Source organism: Uranotaenia lowii, chromosome 3 (genome assembly GCF_029784155.1).
Source record: "Uranotaenia lowii strain MFRU-FL chromosome 3, ASM2978415v1, whole genome shotgun sequence".
Classification (NCBI taxonomy): domain Eukaryota; kingdom Metazoa; phylum Arthropoda; class Insecta; order Diptera; family Culicidae; genus Uranotaenia; species Uranotaenia lowii.
The window spans coordinates 170,719,178-170,740,247 of NC_073693.1; the positions used below are offsets into that span (position 1 = coordinate 170,719,178).

Genomic DNA, 21,070 nt, shown 5'->3' on the forward strand with positions numbered 1-21,070 from the left:
TTAGATATTGTGTCTAAAATTTTGATCTACAAAAAAGACAAAGTTTTTTAATCATTCGAAAGGATTAATCGTTGATTTCAATTCTATATTGAACTAAATCTCTTGAAGCAGCGTCGAAAATGCCGACTTTAGATCCAAATCCTAGCTCTTTGATTTGGAAGCGTTAGTTCCATGTGTGTATTTTTTTATGCTTCAAAGTAAATTCTTTTTGAGTTGATGGAATTTATTCTGTCAAATCGAACGCTTTCATCCTTATAAAATATGAATTTGTTGCGATGTCAAATAATAATTAAAAACATATTTTTATATAAACACATTAAAACCCAATGTTTTATTTCGGATTCTTGCACTACACGCACATATAATCCCCCGGCCATTTAATGACGATAATGATGTGTAGAAATCTTTTTCATCCAGAGTTTGCGTTGCACTTGAAAATATTTCCAAATCTAGCGGTCCGAATGCATAGTTGTTTATCACCGGAGACGGTGAAAAGACAGCCATTTCGTTTGTCCATCATCTTTCAGATTCTTGCCTGGAGATTACTGAGGCCGCCGCAACCTAGGGCGCAGGATTTTGATATGTTACCTTGGTTATAGATGTGCCCTTGTAAATTTACGTGGCCCTGATGAAAAAAAAGAAACAAGCGCTAATGATAAAATTTCAGGTTTTTATTTTATTTTATATAATCACCATTATTTATCTAAACTCTTTCCGGGTGAACTTTTGATTGATTTAAACACTTTTCGTTATTAATAAAAAAAACAGCAACAAATTTCCACCCGTCTTCCTACTTGAGTTGTTGGATCTTCTAAACTTGACTGCTGCGATTAATTTCAAACTGTTCCAAACATGAGTGCGCACCCATTTTCGAATATGAACTTCAACTTGCACAGTTCAACACGTACTTCGATGGTACTGTACAGGTGTGTTTATGAACTTCGTTACACATCGCACATGGGTTGCTCTTTGAAGACTGGTTACTAATGATTAATTGACTAGAAACTAATGAATTTGAGCATTTTCAAGCGCCAAAATATTAGAATTCAGAATATCAGACAATTGAAGATTTGTTTTGAGTCGTAGGAAACAAAAATGATGTTTGCTGTGTAAGTTATAAACAGTATTCAAAAACAACTATTGAATGATTGATTGAATGATTGTATTATTTGAATTGATAAAACACTCATTTGAGTTTCAGGATTCAAACCATTCAAAATCTAGCCAACTATTTTTTGATTTCCTTAACTTGAACTAATAGTTAATTGTAACCGACAGACTGCGTTAATAAATTACAAATTACATGAATGATTCCTACAATAACATATTATGTGAGTAAAATGGAAAACTAGTTAATAAATCAAAATGAGTGAGAAAATTGGAGCGTGTGTTTATGTAAACAACAATTTTCGACCACGTGGCGACGAAAATTCAAAACATTATCAGGGATGCCAATTTGATGAAAATTTCATTATTCCTCAAAAATCTTGGGCCACAATTCAATTTACATTACTTTGGGATAATTCCTCTAAAGAAATGGTATCTAGTGTAATGATACCGGATTGGCTGGTTTTACGCGGATTTTCAAAGATAAAAATTAGGAAAGCGAGGTTTGGGGGTGGTATGCATTTAAAGGAAAAAATTATAAATAAGATCAATGCCACTCAGGTGTCTCGAGAAAATATAATTTTTCATGTTTAAATTTCGCAATTCCTGAAATTCGATAAAAATATTGGGATTTGGACTGATTAGCCCGGTTTTTAATTTGAAAATTTTGAGTTCCAATGAGCGGATTTTGCAAAGATTTCTGGTCAATATGTCCAGGTTGGTTCGGCCTGGATACGTTCTGGAGAGGTTAATCATGTGACATTTTGGATTTTGTCACTGTTCTGAATATATCCAAAATCTATATAAGATTTCACAATCATTTAAGAAGGTTTATCGTAGGAACAACAAAACTTTATATAGAAAACAGCTACAAAAATAGAGACAAAATTTCTATAATTTTCCAACAAAAACTAAATATCACTACTATCATGTTTGCGATGGTGATCAAATAAGTCTTAAAAGTAAGTTTGGATAACCGTTTCTACTACGATTTCATGTAAGCTGGGTTGAAGTGTCAATTTAAAAGCAAACAAAAACTATATTTAAAAAAAAATAAATTGATAAGAATAAATTTCAAATTATAAAATCTTTTCAATAATTAATCACAATTATTTCGTCTATAAGCGGAAATTTTTGGTTAATTTGAATTGATTAATATTTAATCTTTCTGAGATATTTTTGTTTACAATATTAGACAAACTTGGTTTTCGAAAGAATTTCTAGTAAATTAGAAATCGACGTATCTCTATATGAAAATTCAATAAGTTTATGTGGTTTATCACAGTTCGGTTTGGCAGAATACGACACGGTTGTAAAATTTTGTCATTTTTTCAATGTAGATGCTAGATATAGATAAAATTCGGTTTTCCAGCTCCCAGCGTTTGTTAATTTCTATTCACTTATAATAATATTTAGAATTAAAGAAATAATAATTTAAGGAATTATTAATTGTGGCAAAAATTTTACGAAAATAAACATACTGCAACTGGCAACTTTGCCACCGTCCAAAAAGTAAACAAACCGGGAAAAATTCGAAAAGTTTTTCGCGATTTCAACCATTTTCACCACCTCATTCGGCATCAACACCGAGCGCAAATGATGCGGGACATTAATGGAAATCTTTGGAACTCTTCAAAAAGTGTGCCACCCTCACCAAAAAAAATTGAAAAATGCAAGTAGATTTTTTTCCATACAAAGTTTTATCAAAAAGAACCAATTTGATCAGCGCCACCTGTTAGTGAATAGTGAACTAGGGTGTCAAAAATCATACGCCATTGAGGAAAACGCCTGATTTTAATGAAAAGTTAAATAGAAGAAACAATGGCATACTCAGTTCATTTACTAGATTTTTCAAAAGAAGTGGAGGAATTCCATCAGGCCCGGGCCCTTGAGTGCTGTCTAAGGAAGAAATGGTTTTAAATATTTCTTCAAAGGAAATTGATTCTACTACAGTTAATGCCGTTTAATCAGAGAGATAACTAAGAATCGTAGCAAGCCGTGCTCGGGAACGGATGTGATTTTTCTGACGTCGCGTTTTTCCGCTTGGGTTTTCTTGAATAATTTTTTGTGCATTTGAAAGTTTCTTGATTTTTGCGCAGTTATAATTTTTACATCATTTAAGCGTTGAACAGGTTTTAAAGTAAATATTTGGTCCGCTTGAAACCTCATTATATTTTGTAGATAAGAAAGTGAGATTTCAGTGAAGTAGTCCAAAATAGCATTCATTTCGGTTTATAAAGTTAAGATACCAAAGTGAAGAGGACTGAGCTAAGCCCGAGGACCAACCTGACCCAACTTTAAGTCTCCAGCTGCCGTTGAGAATAGCTTTATACATTAATATCCGGGTCGAAAGATAAGTGGTTAAAATTATGCTTAGTTTTATGAAGGATTAATCACCGTAATTTATGTTTGTAGATTTAATTTATCGGCCTAGCGATGAAAAGTGATGTCTTTTTTAGTAGGGACATCTAAAGATAAGGATTTTTTTTTTCATATAGGTGGATAGAAGGTTAGATGAAATGAAAGATATTGAAAATGAGCGGGTAGAATTTATTTAGAAGCATATCATCACATATCAAATTTTTGTTCCTCACGGGCCTACTACTATGAAGCGGTAGATACAGATAAAGTTGCATCTACTACCACACATTAGTAGGCCAAGCGTGGTCCGCCCCACAAGGGAAAACTTGCAGTTCGTCAAATTGAAAAATGCATGTGAGCACTTATTTTGATAAAACTGCGGTGAATCCGTGCACCCATGATACATACAAACAGACATACATATATACATACATAAGATACGAAATTACAGTCTTCGACAAAGCTGAAAATTTAAAGAATTTTTAAATTGGTACAAAAACCATTAGCCTACTCGGCTCCACAGAAGAAACAAGACGATGTTGATTTTTTAGTACAAAATATTCAATTTTCCCATCAAACATAAAAGTTCAAATCTACTCATGTAAACGTTACTTAAAAATTCTGCAAAAAATTATGGATGAGTTTCGAACCAATTTGAATTTTTTAAGACCCCAAGGTTTGAGAAACTCAAAAATGACGCCAAATCGACTCAGTCTACTACTTAATATATTGCATTGGTTCTCATTCGAAAGTATTGATAAAACTCAAACATAACAATTCGTCAAATTAAATTTGAGCCATTCCTAAGATAAATCCAAATTTTAATACATATTTTTTCTTTTCTCTATTCCAGGTAATCTCAATTTCCGACTGATGATTCGGAATCCGGTAATGAGCTCGCTGAGAAGCAATTTCCATTTCACCCCAATCCACGGGAAGTGGAATCGATAGAAGCAAAACACCATCCACCAGGTAACTGATGAAGTCTCCAAGGCTCTCGTCCCTGGCAATGCCATCAGTCTGCCGGGCGAACCATTTGTAAATAAAGATTGCACATTAAAATTTCACCGATAGATTTGCTCACCATGAATAATTAATCGCTATCTGGACTCCGGTGGGGGTGGGCGAAGAATGTTGTGACTCATCTTCTCGTTCAATTTTATTTTGCTTCTCGCTTTACGCTTCGGGCTCCGGCTTCGAGAGAAAGTGGAAATTCTAACCGAAGCGAACTGTTCTCAGCGTTGGGGATGGAAAGCTTACAATAAAAGTGAAAATTACTGGCGAGATTGAAATACTTTTCGTTTGTTGAGCTTTTTTTTTTGTCGAGCCAGAGTTCGCCAAACCAGAGACAGAGGAAAAACGATTGCAAAATAATGCTGACAAGGCAAGTATTTCAAGGATTTTCATTTTACATTCACCTGAAAACAAGTTATTTTTGAAGATGCGCGGAAAACAATTTATCTATTTAAGGCAAAGTTTGTACAGAACAGAGAAATTGAGCTACAAAACTTGGGGAATGTTACATTTGCTTATGTTTGTCGGAAATTTATTTCCAACCTTCTATCTAGCCCTGGAGTCCTCTCAATCTGGCTAGAACGGCGTCCAGGAAGGCAGCGTTGTAGTTGGGATCGTTTGGAGGATTGGCGCGGATTTCTTCCAAACTTTTGATGACGTGATCTGGCACAGCAGGTTCCACTGGCAGGTGAGATCCTTGAGGCTGGAATCCACCCTGGTCAGCAACGTAGGTTACCTGAATCCTATCGCCTTCCGGAGCTGTGTAAGAAAATTCTCCCGTAGCTGCCACACCATCTTGACTGCTGGCGGCTGCCCGAATTCCATTGCTAGTTTCAAACACGTGACTGTACGAACCATCCGGATTAATCTGCTGCTCTTGGGTAATCACAGTTGCATCAGCATCTGGTCCACCGGGTGAAGCAGCTCGTCGCTGCAGAGGAGCGGCGTTTTGCTGATAGTATCGCTGAGGGATGGCCAAAGTACACGATGCAATCAGCAGGATGATTCCCTAAATTGAAGGAAAAAAAAAAATATTACAAGGAAGTTTTTCAATTAAGCGTTTGCCTTACAGTTTTTTGGATCATTTTGAAATTGTTTGAACAGTTGCTACAAATGTACGAGAGATAACCGAATTGTCGACTGATAGTTCTGTGAGCATTCGTATTTGCTTATATAGTTAACCGGTAAAGGCATGCGACAGAGGGTGGCATAAACGATTAGCCATATTCACAAGAGAAAAAAAAACCCGAAGAATTTTAGATGCGAAACTAATGTGATCAGAACACACCCGATTCAATCGTTCATGGGCAACCGATCATCGCGAAAGCAAACGAAATCATGATGATCATCGTGGATGGGGTTCACTGCCATACGCAAAATATGATCTGCCTTCTTGTCGGCAAAACAAGCTGAAAACATGCAGCAAAGTTGGATGACACCCCGGGTGACGATTTTGAACCCCTAAACGCAGCTCCTTATATGTGACGGGTGGACGTGCCTGGTTTACTAGTTAAATACCTACTGCTTTAAGAAATTATTTTATGTTTATTTTTTTCTATTTTTTTTTATCCTATTGAAACAGGGCAGAAGAAGAATTTGTTAAACAGGTATCAGATATAGAGCACTTCCGCAATTCGTAATTTGTGAAACTAGAACTTATGTTAAAAATTTGAAGTTGTGTTTCGACTGTCATGGATGAAGAAAACAATCTTTTTGTGATTGGAAGGAAACTTAGATAAAAGACTAGAGTGTCCTAGCAGGGATTTCCCAACTGGGAGTTCCCAGGAATAAAGAAAATTTGGAAATTTCTGAATCCCGGAAAACGCTGAAAAATCTCGGGAATATCCGAAACCAATAAATTATTAAAAATTCACATGATCGTTGTTGGAAAAATAGATCAGATTAAGCAAGGGAAGTTATAGTTTTACCTTGATATAACACTTAGACAAAACTTTTTTTTTCTAAATCTGGTTTATACATTGAATTTTATAAAAAAAAATGTTTTTTCGTTCGAAAACTTAGTGTAAAATGAAAAACGAAAGAAAAATCTATAAAACCAAACAATTCCATTAAAGAAACGCTACGAGAAAAATTTGAATGTCCTATTATGTAACACTCATCATTTGTAACTTCCGTATCACAAACTGTAACTCACTGCAACATCTCATTTAGGCTTGCCAGTCCGATATCTTACCCAGTGCACAATCTGAGCCAGTTTACAAACGAAAGTTCATTGTCATAGTCTTTTTGCCACCGCCGATTACCAAAAAACGGACTGTATTGGCTCTGTCGTTTGGTCGGTGTTTTTTCATCCTGCTTTATCTGTGATGAGAAAAAAATTAAAATGGGGTGGGAATTGAAAACTAGAAACTGTTTTCTATTGCCAGCCGGTTTAACACGTTCGTCGCCACGCTCATTTTGGTAGTTTTGCTAGCCGGGCCCAAAGAAATTTTCGGAGAGAGAAAGCAAAGAGGGAGAATTCCCATATTTGAAACGTGTGGCGAAGCTGAGCGGTAAACTCAAGTAAGAGAGCGTCACCTGCTTTTTGATGTGACGGGGCCCCCCAGGAAATACACCCGTCTGCCGAATATGGGTGACGTGGCGACGAACGTGTTAAACGCACAGCTCATGTTGGCTGGTGTTTTTTCTGCCGTCGGTTGGAAACAAAGTTTTTTTTTCTAAGCCTGTTTACATACGCACGCAGCGCTCAGTACATCATTGGACAATAGGGTATTGGATAGGTTTTGTTTGGGTTCTTTCAGACATATGCAATGCGGTTACGCCGAGAGGACAATGAAAGTTATTAGAAAGCTTGATAATGCCGATCTGGCATAGAACCTTATACCGATAGTTCCACCTCCAAGGAAGTTCATTATTGGAGTAGAGTTTGATTAGTGGTTGTAGTTAATAATGCCAAACGATTCTTCGTATAAGTATTAGTGTTAATTTCAAGTTTTTATATTTTAATTTATATTTTTTCGTTTAAATGAAAACTGTAACCACCTGGAATTTTCCTCAAAAATCGTTTTTATTTCCTATTTAGCTCTGGGGGTTTCAAACTGTTAACAAAGTTTGGAAATGACAAAGTGCGTAACGGAATTTCTACACAGCTTAGCTTCAAAATTGATGAAAATTCCACGAAAAATAGAAATCTATTGAAGGTACGTTGCGTATCTAAAAGTTTCGAGGAAATTATTTCACTTTTTTTAACGACAGAATAAATAAAACATATTTATATTGAAAGGTGTACTAGTGAAATTTTTCTCATGATTTCTGATGACGGTAAGCAAAATGTAGTGGTAAATACACTGATTGGAAAAGGGCACCCATATCAAAAAATCTACTACTTCACATGATGATTTTACGCTTCTGTAACTATTTTTTATCTTAAGTTTGTGACTTTGAAAATTATCTTTTGAGATGTTTGATGATGAAATCATCACTTAGTACTTAGTGATCCTTCCAACGTATTTCTTTGTTCCAACGCTTCCTGGCAATGTTTTCGATTATCAAAATCATAAACTTTAACAGAAATAAATTGAAATAAAATTGGAAAAATGTTTCAAACTAATATAATGTATATACATATTTTTTTCAATTTGCAATTGAAATCAAATCGCTCGGCCCCCATAATTCATCGCAATTTTTCGACAACGAAGAGGAAACTGACTTGCAAGAATTTGCATTACACCAAAACAAACAATGTTTTGGTTCTGCTGCAATCGCCAGCAATGTGGATCCGCCGAAACCGTGAGTATCAACACCTCCCCTCAATTCGCAGATTGAGGATGCTGAACAGTTTCGCGTACCTCGCCCTTGGTAACGCCTTCGTGAACGCATCAGCTGGCTGATCCTCAGTAGAGATGTGTCTCAAAGAAAGCTGACCGCTTCTTACGATCTCCCTGATGAATGCATACTTCACATCCAGATGCTTCATCCGCTGATGGGTTCGCGCCTATTCCAGGTACTGGGTGCATGGGATGTTGTACTCCATCGAAGTGAAATCACTTAGGAAGTTTTTTCACCGCATACCACAGGGCTCCAGACGATGACGTTTCGTTGACCACGAAATAAGATTCTCGAAATGGATCCGAGTTTGCGTATCTGGGGTATACCAACGCCATATCGGTTATACGTCGAAGGTATCGCAGAACACGCTTCAGGCCTTGCCAATGTCTATCGGCCGGGCTGGCCTGATATTTGCTAAGTGAGCTTACTGCAGCACTGATATTCTGATGACTGCAAACAACCGATCAAATCGTTGAACGGCTGCTCGGTGATAACCGCACCGTTGTTGAACTGCGTCCATCAAACATTCGTATCAGAGACAGAATGGGTTTCCTGTAACCTGGGATAAGCTAACCGCTTCCCAAATCTCGCTCTTATCCGGGGCTGCGTGATAGTTGCTTAGTGCGCTAACAGCAGCACTGATGTTCGGCCTCGAAAACAGCAAACAACCGATCAAACCGTTGAACGGCTGCTCAGTGATAACCTTACTTCGTTCAGCCCGAGTCTAGTTCCTTTCTGAGCTTGTTGACGATTCGAAGTTGCTCTTTCTCATCATGAGCGGATACGTTAGCCACGTAGCGTTGATGAGCTTCTCCTGTTCGCTGAATGCTTCTCTGGGCCGGTTCGGGATTAACGGAATCTTGATCATCATCGTTGCTTCCGTTGAAGTCGCTCTCGTTTCGCACCCTACGCTGACGGGCACCAGAATCGCGAATCTTGCGTTGACTGGGGTGGCTGATAACCTCAGCGTGCGATCGTACAACATATCTTGAGTGTTGTGTTCTGGTAACCCCAGAAAAGCATTCCCTTGTGGCTAACAAAGCCCTCTCTCGGTGGCTCCGAGAATTAGCCAGACTTCGATCGACAGAACTGATTCAAAATGCCTCAGAAATCAAGAGGTGGATGAATTCGCTAGCAGCGAACCACCTCTTCCGAAGCACCCGAAGCAGCTTCCATCCATCGAAGACATGCTACAGACACAGCTACAAAGCACGAGAATGATCTTCTCGACTCCAACCCTTTGATCGCTACAAAAAGCGGGAAGGCAAAGTTCAGCAACAAACATCCAATCTGACTCTGTGTTGCTAAAGTTTCTGGTAACTAACCGTCGTCGAAAATACTTCCTCCTAAGCCACAGAAAAATCAAACTGTAGGCTTGGATAAGCTCATTCGTGCTGACTACAGCGTAGCTCCACATCACGAGAGTAACCCTCTCGAACAGCTTCTTCCAATCTCCGATCCGGGCTAATCCTCCATCTGGAGCATTCGGACCTGACCAATCCTGGTTACAGATCCCGAGAGTCCTGCTCCCGGCCGTCGAAAATGAAACCATTCTGCTAACCGCAGCGCGGTTCTTGTTGGCATCGAGAGTGACCCTCTTGGAACCCGACTCCCCGGCCTCGAGCTCCAGTGGCACCTTCTGGCTGACCTGAAGCATCTCGTGGCCTCTACGCTGACGATCCTCTGCGCTGTTGGTTTTCTGCGATTGGATCAGCTCATAGCTGCTGACCACAGCGCACAACCACAGCACGAGAGTAACCCTCTCGGCTATCAGCTCCACCCAATTTTTCCGGGGTGGACCTACCGACTTTCGCGCTGAACCATCTCGGTTGCGGATCCTGGGACTCCTCCCGGCCGTCGATCGTGAGCTCACGCTTGCTAACCGCAACGTGGCTCGTGACGGCATCGAGAGTAACCCTCTCAATCCGTGAACCTCCCCGGGCTCTGGCGGTACCTCCTGACTGGCCGTGGACTTTTGGCTGCCTGGCCTCTGCCCTGGCTGGTCCATCTCTGCTGGCTCGGGGACCCTAGGTTTGCTCGTCTCGGCGCTGGCTGGTTCTCCATTAGCTGGCTGGCCCTCTTCGGTGGTCCTCTGGCTGGTGGCTGGCCCCTCGACCTGGCTGGTCCTTCTGCACTGATCGCTGATGAACTTACTAACCGCAAGTATTGAGAGTACCCCTCTCACTAACTCTTTGTTCCTTAATCCAGACGTATCTGGGCCCATAACCTGTTGAAAACGCAGGTTCCAGTGGTGGAATAGAGTTATCCTTATTCATGTTTTTGGACTTGTGATAAAGCTCAGTTGACAAGTCTGTTGTCTCCGGAGCCGATGTCCGCGAGTTTGAGCCCAAGAGTAAACATCGAACACAGTTAGACCGGATAAGTTTTTCAATAACGATCCGCCAACTGCAACGTTGATAAAGTCGCGAATGCCATAAAGATGGTAAAATGAAAATAATCGAAACAAAAAAAAATAATTTATTCATGTTTCGTCTGTGAGGTCAGTAGAATACATCTATATTAATTAGCGATAGCTAATTGTCACTTTCCACTTCTTATATTCCCTAACCGGGAAATTACTCATTTCTCAATGAGTACTTTGATATTCTTACCCAGAATATCTGGACATACTGTTGTGTTACCACAAACCCAATTCGAGTATTCCCGCCTAACCGTGTGATGATGCAAACATTTGTACTGCGTTTATCATCATCATCTGTCATCAGCAATCATTGATCTATTGTTCTCGATTGCGAATTGGAAATAGCAAGAGGAACCAAAACAAACAATATTTTGGTTCTGCTGCAACCGGCAGCAATGTGGATCCGCCGAAACCGTGAGTATCAACATTGATAAATAATATGAATGTAGGTAATCAGCATTACTAACAACGCACGGTTTTGAGTGAACAATGGAATGATAGCATAGCTATGGTTGATGCACAATCAAGAGGATTGTTTTTGAGATAATTACCAAATTGTACAAATTATTTACTAACTGTAGCGTACATAGTTCCAAATAAATTGAAGTGCTTAGACATACATACATATATCTTCAAATTCACACATTTTTAATGTTTCATTCCAATGATATGGTATCTTTAAATCTTCTTATATATAAAAATGGAGGCGTTTTCTTTGTGATAACATCACGTATGAATGGTCGCTCGGAATGAAGTGAAATTTGGTATCCGAGGGTTTTTTGGGTCAGAGATGGTTTGTATAATACTTTCAAGAATCTCGCTTTTTATGAAAGGGGGGTCCCCATACAAAATTATCTCTTCAATCTTCTTATATATAAAAATGGAGGCGTTTTCTTTGTGATAACATCACGTATGAATGGTCGGTCGGAATGAAGTGAAATTTGGTATCCGAGGGTTTTTTGGGTCAGAGTTGATTTGTATAATACTTTCAAGAATCTCACTTTTTATGAAAGGGGGGTCCCCATACAAAGTTATCTCTTCTTCACATCTTATATATAAAAATGGAGGCGTTTTCTTTGTGATAACATCACGTATGAATGGTCGGTCGGAATGAAGTGAAATTTGGTATCCGAGGGTTTTTTGGGTCAGAGATGGTTTGTTTAATACTTTCAAGAATCTCACTTTTTATGAAAGGGGGGTCCCCATACAAAGTTATCTCCTCTTCACATCTTATATATAAAAATGGAGGCGTTTTCTTTGTGATAACATCACGTATGAATGGTCGGTCGGAATGAAGTGAAATTTTGTATCCGAGGGTTTTTTGGGTCAGAGATGGTTTGTATAATACTTTCAAGAATCTCGCTTTTTATGAAAGGGGGGTCCCCATACAAAATTATCTCTTCAATTCTTATATATAAAAATGGAGGCGTTTTCTTTGTGATAACATCACGTATGAATGGTCGGTCGGAATGAAGTGAAATTTGGTATCCGAGGGTTTTTTGGGTCAGAGATGGTTTGTATAATAGTTCCAAGAATCTCACTTATTATGAAAGGGGGGTCCCCATACAAAGTTATCTCTTCTTCACATCTTATATATAAAAATGGAGGCGTTTTCTTTGTGATAACATCACGTATGAATGGTCGGTCGGAATGAAGTGAAATTTGGTATCCGAGGGTTTTTTGGGTCAGAGATGATTTGTATAATACTTTCAAGAATCTCACTTTTTATGAAAGGGGGGTCCCCATACAAAGTTATCTCTTCTTCACATCTTATATATAAAAATTGTTACGGACTCTCCGTAACAACTGGGAGAACCATGTATCGGGAATTAAAGGCAAACAAATTTTGAATTGTATACTTAGATAGAGTAGGATATTTATCTCAACTCCCAGGTCCTTCGTTCTCCATTCCTATCCCCCAGAAGCTGACAGCATAATTCGGTGAAAAACTGAAGCTCAGACAGTGTAACTGGCAACGCTGTTGGAAATTTGACGTTTGCGAAGAGAGGAGAGAAAAAAGCCCGGCAAGATTGCGTGGCGTGGCAGGTTAGCTGGCGGGTCGAGAACGAAGCCACGAGGATTTTGTCTTTGTCGTCGTCCGAGAGCAGACGTTTTTCCCCGTGCACCCAGCTCCGTGGAACAGTCAACCCACGTGCTCAGGAGGTTCTCCAGACTGACCGTCAACTAAAGTCTGCGTTTCGGAAGTGCCCTTAGCTCTCGATTATTGGCTTCCTGGCAATTCCGCACATCCGGTCCTGATAGCCGCCAGGGGTTGTTAGGGGGCGGACCAAGGGTCCGATAAATCCGGTTCTGCTAGCTGTGACCGGGCGCCTTGGCATTCGGTGCTTCCACGTCAAGGAACGACCAAGAACCTCGGGGACCGAGCCTAGGAGCCTCTGGCCGCCACCGAGCTACACTGGTGGCCGCCCTGGTGCAAGACGTCATCCACGTGCCAGCTATTTTCAAGGGGCACCCGCGCGGCACCCAACACCCGCCGGGGATACCCACCGCCGTGGACAAGAGCAAATGAAACGACCAGGCCTATCGTCTATCGAAGTCATCACGCTGGACCCAACAGCCGGCTATCCTCTGGTTTCCGTCGCTACGCACGCTCACACAACAGCAAGTATAAACCTCCTAAAATTGTCGTACGTGTTCCGCCAAGGGCCCCAACGTTCCTGAACGGCCGCATCGTCCCTTTTCCCCTTCCCTAACAAAAATGTGACCCAATAAATAACCCCTAAAATGTACATCAACGTGTTATAAATGCATGCCCGAAAACCCCGATTCATTGGCCTCCCTGTTTCGCTGCACCCTACTTCAGAGTTGTGAATTCGCCTCAGGTAAGAGAAGCCGACCCTGTGTATAACGACGACTGAGCTAGCCATCGTTACACTTGGCGATCCGCGAAAATAGTTCAAAAAAATATTCTATTTCTTTCCGGAAATCGTATATTTTTTCGATGCTTACCAGGGGTGATTCACGATTGCTGTTATCGTGACTGTTTCGTTGTTCGTCAAAACCGCATAATAGTTCGTTCCATAGATCCGTTAAATTCGTTGATTGTTAAATTAACTGTTCGTATCATAATATAAATTTTCAGAACCCAAAACCTTTACCATTATCTAGTTTTTGATTTATCATAAACCAGAATAATCGATCAGTGTTTTCAATCATATCGAGTTCAATAGTTCAAGTGCACCAGCTGTTAATTACAGGATTCAGTGATACGATCTGTTTTTTTCCATTGTCCCACTTCAAATATTTTGACAGTGATAAACATGAATTTAATCCTCGAAAGCGAACTCGAATCCTATTTTTATAGGGTACGCGTGGACCATCTGGAGGAAGATGAGATCGAGTTCGAGTTAGAAATAAGAGACATTGAGTGTGAACAATTCGGTAGCAATATCTCTAGAAAAAAACGTTGCCTTAGGGAGCGGCTAAAGCTTGAAAAGGAAGAAACATCCAGAATCGAAAAGAAATTTAGACGTGATCCGTTACAGGAGATTCAGGTTTGTGAGAAAAAACTGGTACAGGTTGAAGAAGATTGTTTTTACACAAACGTGAAGAAAGTATCGCAAAGATACCTCTCTTTGCTTTTACATTTGGGATGCCGTGTTAAACTTATTAAACAACACACCCTAGAAGATAAATTCGAAATTCTAAATAACCTACTCCAACGTGTCCTATTTATAATTAATAAATATTTCATGGGAAATACGGACCTCGAAGAGGCCCAGGTGAATGTAGGAGAAGAAGGCCTGCCAGCTCTCTTCGAGGAACCTTTACCCGAACCCACAAACGTTTCACCGGCTAGAGAAGAAACGAACCAAATCGCAATGCTGCAAATCGAAGAACCAGATCCGTTTGTGGATCAAGATCTGGTTAACTCGTTAACAAGATTAGGTCTTCTGGATTCCGGTTCGGTAGATCGAAAGAACCTTCGCGACGGTATTCTTAATCTTGAAAATGAACTATACCAGCTACGACGATTGAAAGATAAACGGCTATCCTCGCAAATCGATAATGTCACCCCGAAATCATCGTCGAGAGGGGCGATTCCAAAAACATCAGAAATTCCGATGCCACCTTCAATATCAACAAGCATGACATCTTTTCCAATCCCATTTCCCTCGGTTCATTCATCGTTGAGCGTAACGTCGAATGAGCCTTTGAATGTGAGCTTTCCGACACCATCCACAAATCGAAATCCACGAAACTCAATTCCACTGACGACCCAATCGTTGACAGGTAGCTCACAATACCCCACGACCAACACGAACCCACCGATATTCACCACAGGGACTCGCCCGAGCGTCTCGGCGAGCTACCCAACAGAATATCCGTTCCCGTACTACGGTCAACCGTATTGGCCCCCATATTTTCCAAACGTACAAAACATCACACCATATTCCCCATGGCCAATCCCAAGCATGCCCCCCGCGGTTCCTAACGGTTATTTCCCGATGTCGGGAACGGGATTGGCCACGTCTCACTCTTTAGGGCTACACCATCAGCACATAAATTTTATCCCGCAACCGACCACATGCAGTGGCCCCAACGCGTACAGCCCTTTACATCCCCGGGATCAGCCCGTTGACCCCGTGGTATCTTATGCAAAACCAAACAGTTCAAGTTTTCCCATAGTTTCGCAGAATAACCAACTAGACTTAAACCCCAGCGTTAGGAACATCGGTGACAACCATCCCCGCGTTCGTTCCCACAAAGCCCTTCCAGTATCGAAATGGAACTTGGATAAGTATTCCGGGACGGACCAGGGCTTAAAATTGAACGAATTTTTGATGTTGGTTAGCCAACACGCACTATCCGAGAGGACCTTAGACGATGAGTTGTTTGACTCAGCCTTTCATTTATTTTCAGGCCCGGCGTTAAACTGGTATATGACCATGAGAGCCGCAGGGCGGTTAAATAATTGGGAACATTTAGTAACCGAGTTGAGAAACACGTTTGTTCACCCTGAACTTGACTCCTTAGTCCGTAATAGAATCTATCAAAGACGTCAACAAAGGAACGAAACATTTCAAGACTTCTATTACGACATGGAGAGTATGTTCAGGTCCATGAACCATCCATTCGATGATACTGAGAAGCTCAATGTTCTGAAAAGAAACATGCGCTCGGACTATAAGAAATCGGTTTTATGGCAGCCCTTAAACAGTTTAGTCGAACTACTAGATGCTGGTCATCGCCTCGACGCGTCTAATTTTTCACTTTATACGAAAGTCTTCGGAAACGAAAAATCAGCCAACGTAGTTTCGGAAACCCAAGCCGGCCGTTGGACAGCTAGGGACCGAGACAACGATAACCGTGCTCGAAAAAAAGATGCAGGCCTAGAAAACAAGAATAAGTGGGGGAGGAGTAAAGAAGAACACCATAAGAAGAAAGGGGAGTCCGAACGGAATCCACGTATGGACAATAAATCAAGGGGTCTAAGCCCTAAAGACGACCCCCAAGAACCTAGTTCATCCAAGCCGAGACGTACTTTAGAGTACCTGATCGAGGGTCATAGACCCCCTGACCTTAATCAGTGTCTTAATTGCCGACTAACAAGCCACACCTTAGAGCAATGTAAGGCGTACAGAGGAGCAATGTGTCTCGTTTGTGGGTTCAAAGGCTACGAAACCCACAATTGCCCGTATTGCCGAAAAAACGGGTTACAGGCGACCGAAATACGCCGGTCGCCGAACCCAAAGGCGTAACCCACATTCCCAAAGACCACCCTCTTAATGATTTTTGGGAACTAGTTCCCAGTAGTTACTATGAGTCAGATTCTTTAGAGAGCATGCTCATATCTTTACAGGCTTACAATGACAATCGTCCTTACGCAAGCATTAAAATATTCGGAATTCCAACACAAGGGATGCTGGACTCCGGTAGCCAGCTTACTCTTATAAGTAAAGAGATTTATTCTAAGTTATCACGAATTAAACTCAAACCACTAACCCACCCTACAACCGTACGATCGGCAAACGGGTCGAATTTGAAAGTGCTAGGTCAACTACAAGTACCGTATCAGTTTGCCAGTCAAGTAAAATTAGTACCGACATTAGTAATCGAAAAATTGACCGTGCCATGCATTTTGGGCATGGATTTTTGGGTTAGATTCAAAATCTGGCCTACGATCCAAAATTGCGCCTTAATTGAGGCTAAACATGCCGAAGGTGATCCACCTACACCAGCCCACCATTCTGTGAAGGAGTTGGAAGAGCTAGAGGCCACCAAACTTCTCTTCAAGGTCGCGAATCCAAACGAGCTTCCTGTCACCCACCTGACGGAGCATCATATTGAAATCGCCGACGAATGGCGAGGGAAACCTCCAGTTCGTCAGTTTCCATACACGCTTTCCCCGAAAGTACATGAGAAGGTTTCACAAGAGTTAAAACGCTTGCTAAATGCGGGGATAATCGAACGGGCTAGCTCGGATTGGTCTTCTAACGTAGTGCCGGTTATAAAACCCTCGGGTAAAGTTAGACTTTGCCTTGACGCCAGAAAAATCAATGAACGGACCGTACCAGACGCGTACCCGTTACCACACCCAGGGCGGATCCTAGGACTACTTCCGAAAGCCCGACATCTAAGTACCATCGATCTGTCGGAAGCTTTTCTCCAAATTCCGTTGGAAAAAGCTTCCCGACGGTACACTGCATTCAGTGTACAGGGCCGCGGAATGTTTCAATTCTGTCGGTTGCCATTTGGCTTGCGAAACAGCGCTCAGGAGCTGTCACGCCTTATGGACAAGATTCTCGGACACGGTGAGTTGGAACCGAACGTCTTTGTATACCTTGATGACATCATCATCGTAACAGAGACGTTCGACGACCACCTCCGCCTTCTCCGAGAAATCGCATCTCGTTTGTCCCAGGCAAATCTAGCGATAAACATAGAAAAATCGAAGTTCGGGGTTCCGGAACTGCCATTCCTAGGATACCTGCTGTCCACAGATGGGCTACGAGCTGACCCGGAAAAGATTAAGGCCATAGTAGACTACGAACGACCATCCACTATCACGAAGCTCCGCAGGTTCCTAGGGATGGCCAATTATTACCGGCGTTTCATCGACGACTTCAGCGGCATCACTGCGCCCCTGTCGGACCTTTTGAAAACTAAGTCAAAAGTCTTGAGCTGGACGGAATCGGCCGAGGAAGCTTTCAGCTTGGTGAAAGAAAAACTGATATCGTCTCCGATTCTATCATCTCCTGATTTTGACAAAGAATTCCAGATCCAAACAGACGCCAGTGATGTCGCAGTGGCCGGGGTCTTGACCCAAATCCAAGAGGGTAGTGAGAAAGTAATCGCTTACTTTTCTCACAAACTTTCTTCAGCTCAGAAAAACTACCACGCCTGCGAAAAAGAGGCTCTGGCCGCGTTGTTGTCGATAGAGGCTTTTCGGGGGTACGTGGAAGGTTCCCACTTCCAGCTTATCACAGATTCCTCTGCGTTGACCCACCTCATGACCGCGAAGTGGAAAACTGCTTCGCGATGCAGTCGGTGGTGCCTTCAGTTGCAGCAGTACAATATGACAATCATTCATAGGAAGGGCAAAGAGAACATTGTACCCGATGCCCTGTCGCGCAGTGTCTCTGTAGTTACTCAGATTTCTAATGATGATTGGTATAACCATGTCCTAGAAAACGTTGTTGATAACCCTGATGATTTCGTGGATTTCCGGTTAGATGACGGGGTCCTTTTTAAATTTGTTGCTGGGAAGGAAGAGCCCCGGGACACCCGGTACGATTGGAAAAAGGTTCCACCCCCGCAAGAACGTCCGGATATCATCAGAGAGGGCCATGACGAGTCCATGCATTTGGGATTCGAAAAAACGCTTTTTCGAATACGACAACATTATTTCTGGCCCAAAATGACTTCCGAGATCCGAGATTATGTCTCGCGATGTAGGATCTGTAAGGAAATAAAAGCACCAAATGTTGCATGTACACCCACGATGGGAGAGCAGAGGCTAACGAAGCATCCGTGGCAGATAATAGCTTTGGACTTCATAGGCCCACTCCCACGAAGTCGCAATCAAAATCAATACATCCTCTCCATTGTTGATCTGCATACCAAATGGACCATGCTGCTTCCTTTCCGCCGAATTGACAGTATTAAGTTCTGTGCGGCTCTCAAGGACCAGTGGTTTTATCGAAATTCGGTGCCAGAAATTATTATCACAGACAACGCCACTTGTTTTCTATCGAAAGAGTTTAAGGCTCTATTGAGTAGGTTTGACGTCCGGCATTGGCTGAACGCGAAGTATCACTCGCAGGCGAACCCGGTGGAGCGGGTCAATCGCACAGTCAATGCCGCGATCCGTTCTTATGCACGCCAAGATCAGAAACTCTGGGACCTGAGACTTTCAGAAGTTGAAACCATTTTAAACTCCACTATTCACTCAGCCACGAATGTTACTCCTTTTTACGCCTCACACGGTTATGAGATGATCCATAAAGGGCCAGAACACAATCTTCCTTCGCCGAATGATGAAGGCGAGGGCCAAAATTTTGAATGTCAGCAGAAGGAGTTGTTCGGGATGATTAACGACCTCGTGAAACGAAATCTCAAGAAAGCTCACGAAGAGAGCAGAAAACGGTATGACCTCCGACATCGCCGGTTTTCAAAAAAGTACGAAGTAGGGCAGATGGTCTTCCGCAAGAACATGAAACCATCCTGTGCCATTGAAAACTATAACGCAAAATATGGGCCCCAATATTTGCCGGCCATCGTTCGTGCGAGAATTGGTTCGTCTTCCTACAGATTAGATGATCTCGAGGGCAAGTCCTTGGGCATCTGGCCAGCTGAACATTTAAAACCAGCATAGTATGTTTCGGTTCGATCAATATTCAGAAAATGAGAACAATCTCTGACTCTCAGGGGAAGAGTTGTTTCTTTTATTTTGTCATGCTAAATAAAATGTTCCGGTAAGAAAAACATTCATTATCCAAGAGCACCTATAAAGAAAAGGGAACAAAAACACATCAATAATAGGTTCGGAATCCGTTTAAAAATCACGAAGATAACGTTGATAAAGACTTACCAGATACAACAGGGAACAAAAGTAATAGAATGAATCCATTCTAGCACTGGCTCCGGGTCCGACCACCGGGAAATCCTAAAAGGTTTGCTAGGGAAATTCTTGGAAGGTTCATGGTGAGAAAGGCAAACCAATTATGTTTGTGTTATTCCTCCTGTACGCTGGCTCTTACTTGTTTCTAAACAAAACGGGTCACGTTCACAGAAAACAAAGCGCCGCGTTCGCGTCAGATTCGCGCAAAGCAAAAAAGGAATCAATTTTAAGAGGGGAGTATCCTCTCGTAAACGAAAAAGCAGAAAATATTATTCACCAAAAATTGGAAATTTGCTAGAGTTTCGTAATGTTAACATTAATTACAAAATAATTAGTTTTAATTCCAAATGGTCAGAGGAAACGAGTTCAAAGTCTATACCGCCGCAGGAATAAGGCTATTGATTTATGGTTTCTTTAATTTAACACAGCTGAAATTAAAAGTGCACTTAATTAGTAGTAAAACAAGGCAGATCATGACTGTCCTTGAAACATACTCTAGTAAGATAGAATATAGGGCCCTATAAGATTTAATCGTTAAGGAAAAGCGCTTCTAGAATAAGTTATTGATCGATTATGATTGACTTCACCGTAAAATAAGGTTGGGTACTGTTTAGGAGGGGTTAGGGATGTTGACTCTTTATCTGTTAAAATCGCAAGTCGCTATGCGGAACAGTTACGATAATAACGACAGAAAAAAATTATGATTTCATAATTTTTTTTTTTTGGAGAGAGGGATTATTGTTACGGACTCTCCGTAACAACTGGGAGAACCATGTATCGGGAATTAAAGGCAAACAAATTTTGAATTGTATACTTAGATAGAGTAGGATATTTATCTCAACTCCCAGGTCCTTCGTTCTCCATTCCTATCCCCCAGAAGCTGACAGCATAATTCGGTGAAAAACTGAAGCTCAGACAGTGTAACTGGCAACGCTGTTGGAAATTTGACGTTTGCGAAGAGAGGAGAGAAAAAAGCCCGGCAAGATTGCGTGGCGTGGCAGGTTAGCTGGCGGGTCGAGAACGAAGCCACGAGGATTTTGTCTTTGTCGTCGTCCGAGAGCAGACGTTTTTCCCCGTGCACCCAGCTCCGTGGAACAGTCAACCCACGTGCTCAGGAGGTTCTCCAGACTGACCGTCAACTAAAGTCTGCGTTTCGGAAGTGCCCTTAGCTCTCGATTATTGGCTTCCTGGCAATTCCGCACATCCGGTCCTGATAGCCGCCAGGGGTTGTTAGGGGGCGGACCAAGGGTCCGATAAATCCGGTTCTGCTAGCTGTGACCGGGCGCCTTGGC

General features: G+C 41.6%; 2 protein-coding genes across 2 annotated transcripts in view; one reads left to right on the forward strand and one right to left on the reverse strand.

Annotated features, from left to right (window-relative positions):
• The first annotated feature begins 4,385 nt into the window (after positions 1 to 4,385).
• Positions 4,386 to 21,070, forward strand: part of LOC129758299 (Krueppel-like factor luna) — a 294,663-nt gene continuing 277,978 nt past the window's right edge. Inside the window, exon 1 of the mRNA XM_055755779.1 lies at positions 4,386 to 4,440. The gene's annotated coding sequence lies outside the window, so the exon portion shown is untranslated. The remainder of the gene's footprint in view (positions 4,441 to 21,070) is intronic.
• LOC129758301 (cuticle protein CP14.6-like) lies at positions 4,912 to 5,684 on the reverse strand. The gene is made up of 2 exons (XM_055755781.1): positions 5,553 to 5,684; positions 4,912 to 5,491 (listed from the first exon to the last, which is right to left on the reverse strand). The coding sequence occupies exons 1-2, from the start codon at positions 5,565 to 5,567 to the stop codon at positions 5,033 to 5,035; spliced, it is 474 nt and encodes a 157-aa protein (XP_055611756.1). The 5' UTR covers positions 5,568 to 5,684; the 3' UTR covers positions 4,912 to 5,032.